The sequence below is a fragment of the Chanodichthys erythropterus genome, chromosome 12 (genome assembly GCF_024489055.1).
Source record: "Chanodichthys erythropterus isolate Z2021 chromosome 12, ASM2448905v1, whole genome shotgun sequence".
Lineage (NCBI taxonomy): Eukaryota > Metazoa > Chordata > Actinopteri > Cypriniformes > Xenocyprididae > Chanodichthys > Chanodichthys erythropterus.
In genome coordinates this window covers 54,489,991-54,499,983 of record NC_090232.1, presented here as the reverse complement: position 1 = coordinate 54,499,983, position 9,993 = coordinate 54,489,991, and the positions used below count along the sequence as shown (strand labels likewise).

Here is a 9,993-nt window from a genome sequence, read left to right as displayed (position 1 = left end):
GTTTGTCTGATGGTCTCTGTCCAAAAGGGGGCGCTAAATGATCATAAGATCGTCTAATGATAATCACATCCCATTGATAGAGTTCATAGCAATGTTTCTGTGTGCTAAAACAGTGTTAAGACCTCTAATCTCGAAACATTAGCCTTCATATTGTCATCAGTTATTTATTCATATGATAAACAAACATTAAACTGCATTCTAATTACAGGTATTTAAACCAATGATCAAACTGACAGTACAAAGACTGAACTGTGTCATGTCAAACTGATCATTTCAATAGGAACACTCGACATTCTTGGAACAACATTTTGGGTAAAAATAGGCCAAAGCTTTACAGTAAACAAACTGCAGGAACTACTAAATCTGGAGGAACCGGTTTATTGCTTTTTCAGTCACATTCCACAAACTAGATCTCGTGATAGTATGGCTCTCCTGTTATGCTTTTATAATTCCTCTGAAACTTAGAGAACTGCTGAATGTTATTCTGATTTCATAAACGAGATCAACACTAAAAAGCTGTAGCAGGTATTACGAAATATCTGAGAATATTTACCTTGATGTTATCTAGTGAATGTTCTAGACACTTCAAGACATTATTCTCATCTGTATATTGCAGTATTTTTGTGTCTTATAAAGACGTCTGTCTGCTCTCTGAGACAAGACAGCTGTACAGAAAGTCCTTTTTTACAGAGCAATTCCACTTTTTATTTATGTTATGAATAAACATAAAATGAGTTAGTGTCAAAGAATATTTGTATGTATTGCTTTTTTATTCTGAGAATAGGCAGAACATACATCATCACATTTCAATAATAAGAAAAGGAACATTAAATGAAGCAAACTGCACATCCGAAACGGTAATGTACGTAAATACATAAATATTCTCTGGAAGTGCTGACTAACCACAAGAACCAGGATTATATAAAATATGTCCAACCAGAAACTAGACTGAACACATAAAGGTTTAATGAGCATCATTATTTACAGTTTAACTTCGCAGTTGCCTTTATAGTCACAGCAGTAAAATCTGCACTTTCTTGTGTTTTTGAGAATCAACAAGTGAATCCAGAACCAGAAACATTTGAAAATGGGAGCTTTTGAAAGTGGGAGTGTTTGAAAGCAGGCGTCTATCAGTGGACTGGTCCTGTTTTCAAATGCCCCTGTGTGTATCTGTGTAAGCACTCGGTGAAGAGCGTCATTGATGGCGCTTATCTAAATCACAGACTTATCTGATGAGTGCATCAACACAACGGCCAATCAGAGGTGTTTACGAATCCGCTCAACAGTGCTCAAAGTGTCACATTTTTAAAATTTCAGTACCGACTTGGTACCGAAGTCGGTACTTTTGACAACTCCAATTATGATGGAGGTAGAAAGCGTCAATTGTGTGTGTTTTTAAATCTGACACAGAGTCAGTTCAGAATCAAAAACCTTAAATCCAGCATAGAGGGGTTCAGTGAATGTGGTGTTATATGTGTGTAAGTGTGTGAGTGTGTGTGTGTCAGAGACACTGAAGAAGGACAGAGTGCCGGCAGACACATCCACATACACTCCTACTCTCTTAGATTGTGGTACATGGGTTATGTTTTTGCTCTTATTTTTGTGCCAGACAGCAAATCCATTAACAGTGCAGAAAAGACTCCAGGATTTGTCATTGTATCCAAATTTAGAGACAGTCTCTTTCCTGCTGATTCCTTTATAGGCCACTGCTACACGAGCCCACCCAGTCCGTTCAACCTCCCAGTAACAGCGTCCAGTCAGACTCTCTCCACACAGAACCTGAGGGATATCAGCAAATCTCTCTGGATGATCAGGATATGGCTGATGAGCTTCTACATATTTGATCTTCCTGTTCTCCTCAGACAGGATGAGTTGAGTGTGTGCTGTGTTTGGATCCAGTGTGAGATCACAGGCATCTGAACACAACAAGAGATAAAACAGTTTATTAATCTAATTTGTTTTCATTAAATGTGCAAGAGTGTGTCAGAGAAAGAACCTACATTTTTGAAGCCCTGGTTTACTCCAGAAGGGCCCTCCATGATCCAAACTAGAAAGACACACAAACATACAGACAAACAAACTGTTAGTACAGTATAGTCATTCACATGCAGTCGTTCGATATATAGTCACGCTAAATTTATGTGTACAGAGCGTATCATTCCAGTACATATCAATAATACATATCTAACACGTATCATTCGAAAGCTTTACAGATCTGTGTGTCTAAATGTCTGTGTCTTTAGGCCCCAGTGAACAGCTTTACAGGAAATATGATATAATGTCTTTGAGCCCCTAGTGAACAGCCAGAGGAGCTACAATGGATTTGATTTTAGGATATAATCTTAGAAAAAACATTATTTAATATTCAGTTGTAAATTCTTTGCATTGAGTAACTCTACAAACTACAAATCTCTGCCAACTTTAAACTTTAATTAAACCAATTTATATTTAACATTATGTCCTTTTTGTTTTAAGTTCTACTTTCAGTAAATACTTTCTCTGTTATATTTAGATTGCACAGAGCAATTATATCATCTTTGCACTTTTACTGTTAATTGCTAGTAAATATATTAAAACAACAGAAGGGCTGCAAACATTAAAATTTATTAACCCTTTCACAAGCAAGTTCAAAATATTATAACGGAGCCCTCAATATGAGTTTTTTAATGAGACCATTAATTTGGAATGTATTACCTTATTATTTCAATGGCGACATGTCAAGCTTGTCAGTCACGTGACAATGCAGCCACAATAGCACTGTATTAATTATGTGTCAGTTTTTGTTTAATGTTTCACATTTAATCAAAATATCTGAAATATCTCATATTCTGATTCTGAAATAAGTGTTAGTAAATGTATTTTGTCATTCAAACACCCAATGATCATGTTAGTTTGCGTTGCGATGCTGAGAATCAGAGCTGTCAGATTTATTTACAACATGTAAATTCATCTACTTCCCCTGAAAGACATTAAAGTAAGTGGCCGGTGAACTGGGTTATGTTTAAAAAGGATTATTATTTCCGCTTCCACAGACATCATGTTTTACGAAATATAAAGGATCTTTTTTTTTTTTTTTTGCTAGTTCAGATGTGTAATTAAAAAAGTCAATTATGTGGTTGAAAACACTGAACAGTTTGTGATACATATGCGCTAAGCGCACGAGAAAGCAATTTTGAATTTACTAGGTGATCAAGTGATGCACTGAACATTCTAATTACACCAGTGTGATCATACGCTTCAAAGGGATAATTGTACTCAACATACTTGAGTATCTGCAGTGAGCAGTTTGGATCCTTCAGTCTGTCAGTGAGCAGCTTGACTCCTGATTGTCCTGGGTGATTGTAGCTCAGATCCAGCTCTCTCAGGTGTGAGGGGTTTGAACTCAGAGCTGAAGACACATAACCACAGCTCTCCTCTGTCACCATACAGCCTGATAACCTACAGACACACACAGTGAGATAATTTATAGACACCAATATTATGACCAGGTGACTGTACATTATCCCTTATATCCCTTATAATACCTCAGTATCTCCAGCTGACAGTATGGATTCTTCAGTCCATCAGAAATAATCTTTACTCCTGAATCCTGCAGGTCATTGTTACTCAGATCCAGCTCTCTCAGGACACAGTTTGAGGATTGAAGAGCTGATGATATCATTTCACAATCCTGAGAAGTGAGATTACAGCCAGCAAGACTGAAAGAATGTAAAACATAAAAATAAAATTCTTATCCTCATTGTACAACTAGTATTTCAACTTCATTCTTGTAAAGAAGATAAACAGTGGTTTACTGAACAAACTATGGCTATGGTCTTTTAAAAAAAGGTAATGCCTAAAAATCACTTATGTTACAAAAATATGTGAGAATATACTGCAAAATATGATGCGATACATAATATATGGTATAGGGGAAACTAGTAGGGGTGTAATGATACCCTCATGTCACAATTCGATACATATCACGATACTGAACTCACAATATTATTGCGATACTCCAAGACATATATACTGCAATATATACATTGACCATGTATGACTATATATTGATACATATAAAATACTTAGAATTGAAGACAAAAATAGCGTTAAATGTAATATTCATGTAATATTTATCCTTTATTGTGTACATATTGCACATACATGTTCCCATATAAATGTGAATGTATGTAAAAACATATATACACACATTCACAGAATGAGTTAGAGCAGATTTGTAGTTCCCAGCATCCTTTGCTTCCGACTGTTTAAGGAGAATAAATGGTAAAATTAAGTGTTATTTCATGTGTTTTCCTCAATATTAATATAGGGGGAGATCTGTTAGTGTTTAATGTTGTGTTATTTTGGAATTTAAAAGGTTTTCTGAGTTTTTTGGGTTACCAAAAAGAGTAGAACCTGTGATTAGGTTCACGATTGGCCAAAGACCATTAAAACTATACATTACTTTTTAAAAAAAATAATGGCTGTGCATTCATCAGCACAGTGATAGTCTCTTTGCTAAATACTTTAGTACATGCATTTGTGCTTGTGATATTGTTTACTAGCTATATTTGAAAATATGAAACATATATAATGTAAATAATTATAAAATATCAGAAATATATTACATTATATACTGCATGAGTATATGATATGTTCAGTATATTTATACACATGCAGTAACATTTCACAGTACAGTCTGTTAACCCTTCCCTGTGTGCCTATCTTCACTATTCTGATTTGTTAAAGTTTCTCAAATCAGAATGGTTAAGTTTGGGCACTCAGGGAAAGGTTAACTAAGTGAAACTGTACTGTGAAAGATTTCACAAATCAGAATAGTATAGTTATGGATTCAAGGAAGGGTTAATGGAGTAAAACTGTACTGTGAATCCCTTCACAAATCAGAATAGTGTTAACTAAACAGGTTTGTGACAACTACATTAACGTGTGGCACCTTACCTTTAGATGTTTTGTTTTTCCCCCTTTATTTAGCATTGTTAATCAGCATATTAAGAGCATTTCATAATAAACAATGTTATAATTTGAAAAAAATATTTAGAGATGGCAAGGGAATACAACATAAAATTGAAATTACTAGTTAAATTTATTTTGTGCTCATGATGAGAGTTTTGCTTATTAGACTATGTATGTTGTTTTTGGTAGTTAATTCTTTGAGCAAAATATTAAAATGGTAAACCCTTTTCTCAATTCCAGCGCCTTCTATGTGCTATACAAGTAGGTGACTAAAAGTAAATAATAATAATAAATAAATAAATAAATACGTACATAAAAGTAGCCTTATAAAAAATACCTTTTATATTCATATCCAGTTGAGAAAAATATTTACTTTTTTAGTAACTATTGGGAAATATTCTTAGACATCACTGCTTTGGCTCTCAGGGCCCAAGATTATCATCTTTGATGACTTTTTAAAGTGTTAAAGATTTTTTTTTTTCTTTTACAAAGTGCTAGAGCTGGCAGTATTGTCCGGATTTCCGCTTGGAAAGAAATAAAGAGAACGGACCTCTTGGAAATTGAATTACTAATGATCAATTGTGGGATTTAAGAAGGTATATAAAAAGAAGTCACACACATGCAGTGGTTAAAACAATGCTGCATTCATTTGGTACATGTGTGCCAAACAGAAAACTAAAATTTTCAGTATGAATGCATGTACTGTTACACCCCCAATTACGACATTCTATTCAAAAGCTACTAGCTTGGCACTACAACCGAAACTTTAATTCTATTAATTAAACTCTTAAGGATTAGTCACTCACAGGGCTTTTGTGCAGTTGATCACAGCTGGTATCAGTCTTCTTCTACCCTCATCTGATGTGTTGTATTTCTTGAGGTCCAGCACATCCAACACCTCCTCTGACATCTGAAGCATGTAGGCGATTGTTGAGCAGTGAGCAGGAGAGAGTTTCTTCTCTGAGTGTTTGTCTGATTTCACAAACTCCTGAATCTCTCTAGACAGAGTCTGATCTTTGACTTCCAGCAGACAGAGAAACAGATTGATGGATCTTTCAGTGGAGAGTCCATGTCCATCTTTGATCTTCTCTTTAATGTACTGTGTGGTTTTCCTGATGCTCTCTGAGCTGCTCTCTGTGTGTGTCAGTAGATCCTGTAAGAGTCTCTGATTGGACTCCAGTGAGACGCCCAGTAGAAATCGCAGGAACAGATCCAGGTGTCCATTCTCACTCTCAAGGGCTTTATCTACTGCATTTTTAAGCAAATGTTGTACTGAAGCAAAATTATTCAGTCTCATCATAGTTGTACTTACATGAAAGTAAAAGAGAAAGAAAGCAGCGAGAAACTCCTGAACACTCAGATGAATGAAGCTGTAGACTTTCCTCTGATGAATCACAGATTCCTCCTTAAAGATCTCAGTGCAAATCCCAGAATACACTGAGGCGTCAGTGACGTCTATGCCGCTCTCAATCAGGTCCTCCTCATAGAACATCACATTGCCCTTCATCAGCTGATTGAAAGCCACTTCAGCAAGTTTCACAATCACTTCTCTGTTGGACAGCAGCAGTTTCTCTGGATCTCTCTCTTCATACTTCTGATTCCTCATGTTGATCTGAATCAGCAGGAAGTGGATGTACATTTCAGTCAGAGTTTGAGGGATTTCTGCACTCAGATCTTCTTTCAGGAGCTTCTGAAGCACAGTGGATGAGATCCAGCAGAAGACAGGTATGTGGCACATGATGTGGAGGCTTCTTGCTCTTCTGATGTGTGAGATGATTCTGCTGGCTTGATGCTCATCACTGATTCTCTTCCTGAAATATTCCTCCTTCTGAGGCTCATTAAATCCCTGAATTTCTGTCAGACGGTTGATGTATTCAGATGGGATCTGATTGGCTGCTGCTGGTCTGGAGGTGATCCAGATGAGAGCAGAGGGAAGCAGCTCTCCTTTCATGAGGTTTGACATCAACATACCCACTGATGAAGTCTCAGTCACAGCAGAAACTTTCTGAGCATCTGAAAACATCAGTGTGATTCTGCTTTCATCCAGACCATCAAAGATCAACACAACTTTACACTCCTCATAAATCTTTGAGTCCAGATCTTGAAGTTCAGGATGAAAGTCCAGCAGAAGTCTGTGAAGACTGTACTGGTGATCTTTGATCAAGTTCAGCTCTCGAAATGGAAGCACAAACATGAAATGTACATCCTGATTGGCTTTTCCCTCAGCCCAGTCTAGAATGAACTTCTGCACAGAGACGGTTTTTCCGATTCCAGCGATGCCTTTAGTAAGAACAGTCTTGATTTGGTCTTTCTCCTCACATCCTGGTTCAGGTGAGGCTTTAAAGATGTCATTGCAGTCAATTGGAGTGTCTTGTGAGTGTTGTGTTCTGGCTGTTTTCTCCATCTGTAAAAGCTCATGTTCTTCATTCACTCCTTCTCTCTCTCCCTCTATGATGTAGAGCTGTGTGTAGATCCTGTTCAGGAGGGTTTGATTCTCTTGGAGTTTGGTTCCCTCAAATAATCTCTCATACTTGATCTTCAAGCTGGTTTTGTGTTGGTCTTTGACTCTCTGTAGATCATCATCTTCTGGTTTCTGCAGGTCTCCAGTCTCCTCCAGCAGGACCGGCTGTGGGTCATGATGCCTGAGGTCAGAGGTCACTGCTTCAACAAAGAGCTGAGGGGGCTCAATAATGGATCTCTCACTTCTTATATACACACAGCTGGGTTCAGTAGATGTGGGTCTGTCAGCAAATAAAGAAAAAATCATGTAGTTTTTCTTGTGACTTGTCAGGTTAAAACTGCAGTCTGTAAGTTTTGCCTCTTTGTCGCATCTTTGAAACCTGCAATTGCAGTTATTTGCAGAATTATTCCATTTACGTGGGTTGTGCATCAGCATGGCTCCTCAGGATGAATCTAATGTTCACTGTCAGTCACCACATCGGTGTGGATACTGTACTTTGGAATCACTTATTCTGTGTCTTGGAAGTATAAGTTTTCACCGGAAAATGTAATTTAAACATGTAAGTAGTAACACATCTGCATTACAATAAACCATGCTGCCAATAGTGATTAAATATAATGCTTGCTTATCTTGGATCACGTAAAACTGTGCAAATTATTATTGTTGTTATACTTTATTCTCAAATTGTTAATGTTAACATTGCATGACTGTGTATTTAGTGTGTAATAGTGTTACCTGTAGATTTCAATTTCTGTACAGTCTAATCTCTAATGTTAATTTGTCATACCATACAATCCGCCATCAAAATAATACGTTTAATTATTCCAGCTGCTGTGAAAAAAGACTATAAATGATCCATCACATCACTAGTATCCTCACATGATATAGACAACTAGCTGGGACTGCTTCTTTCTGTTTACAGACGTGATGTAATGACGCAATGACGAACGACTGCATGTTCGAATTTCCCGCGGAAACCCACCAGTACTACTCAGATTATAAAACATTATTACAAGCTTACCATTGCGAATTGGGCTAAAGTAAGGAGATAGTTTTGAACACTGGCTGGTTATGTACTTGCTCAGAAATTGGTTTTGGTATTTTTAACCAAGTTACAGACTGCAGCTTTAAGTTCTTTAACAACAATTGCTTGTGTCCATCACTGGATAGTGACTCACCTTAAGTCAGAGGTCACTGCTCCACCACTGAGTTCAGGGGGCTCAATAATGGATCTGTTACTCTTCATAGAAACACAGCTGGGTTCAGGAGATGTGGCTCCTTTCTCCTCTCTCTCCACAGAGAGACTCATTTTAGAAGCAGCTCTTTTCTTTTTGTCCATTGAAGAGGATAGTTTTACTCCTGCAAACACATTTATTAATTAACATCACTTAAAACTTTTCAACAGTCTTTCTATTTTTATACAATACGATTCCCCCATAAATAGAACCAATATAAGACAGCTCTTCTGTGATATTCCCACCAAATATTTAAAGATATCAGGAGAGTTGTTGTTGATTTGCCTAGTAAATCATTACAAAATTATTATGATTATGAAATTATTTTACATTTTCTGTCCATGTGACCTAATTGCACAATACAAAACACACTTTGAAATTTTGACATATTGTAATATATTACTATACATTTAAGGGGTATACGCAATGTGTTCAATCTTTGGAAATTAGACAAAATATTAAATTACTGTCTTTATTAGCAGCAACTGCTGAAAACAAAAGCTCTGCTCAGTCTGAGCAATCTAATGACGAACAAAGCAAACAACGAAAAATAAAATGATTGTCATTATGTGGTATTTTGTTGGCTTTCCACACAATTATTTGCTAAATATTTTTTAAAAACACTCTAAAAACAATAAGTGAGAACATTTATGTGTCATGACATAAGCCTATATCGAGTGTATGTAAAGTATTGAGTGAATTAACAAAGTATACACAACTTCATGCGAACATATATTTAATGTAATTGTAATTTAATGTAATAATCTAAACAACACCTTTCTAGATGTTTTAAAGCTTATTGAAAATGTACTTACGTGAAAAACTTTCCTGCTTTTACAGCGTCCTTCCTTGTCGATAAAGGTGTGCGTGTTTACTTTCGTTTAACCTGTTCTGCCGGTTCCACCTGCTTTCATATTAGAAGTCCCACTACTTCATAGAAACAAAAAATACACGTTCATATAATGCACACAAACATACACCTGACGCAAACATCCTGTAGGGAGAACTCCTAAAGGTCATTTTTAGCAAATCATAATGTATTTCATAACTATAAATAAACAGTGATAATTTAGAGAAGTTAGGGGGGGGTGGGGGACAGATCAGGTAGATTAGCATTATTAATTTTGATGTATACTAGTACACTATTCAGAATGACTGAATTAAAAAAAAATGACCCTCCGTATTTAGAGATCATCTGTAACAGATGTGATATAATGTGTTTTGCTCCTTTCGCTTTATTTCCATTATGTCAGAGTTGCCCTGGTGGACATAGACAGTACTGTAATAATGAATTTTCAGAATAGCTTTCATTTCACAACTCTTATGTGTTTACAGTACAGTTGC

At 36.3% G+C, this 9,993-nt stretch overlaps 1 protein-coding gene across 2 annotated transcripts; it reads right to left on the bottom strand.

Moving 5' to 3' along the window:
* Positions 1 to 762: 762 nt before the first annotated feature.
* On the bottom strand, positions 763 to 9,524 carry LOC137031907 (protein NLRC3-like). Of its 2 annotated transcripts, XM_067403277.1 has the most exons (7): positions 9,465 to 9,524; positions 8,593 to 8,773; positions 5,760 to 7,694; positions 3,525 to 3,698; positions 3,265 to 3,438; positions 2,001 to 2,047; positions 763 to 1,916 (listed from the first exon to the last, which is right to left on the bottom strand). In XM_067403277.1, exons 2-7 carry the CDS (start codon positions 8,751 to 8,753, stop codon positions 1,396 to 1,398), a joined length of 3,012 nt encoding a protein of 1,003 aa, XP_067259378.1. In that variant the 5' UTR covers positions 8,754 to 8,773; positions 9,465 to 9,524; the 3' UTR covers positions 763 to 1,395. The 2 variants fall into 2 exon arrangements, with proteins under 2 accessions (XP_067259378.1, XP_067259379.1); XM_067403278.1 differs by lacking the exons at positions 763 to 1,916; positions 2,001 to 2,047; positions 3,265 to 3,438; positions 3,525 to 3,698 and having other exon boundaries at positions 5,756 to 7,694.
* Between the last annotated feature and the right edge of the window lie 469 nt (positions 9,525 to 9,993).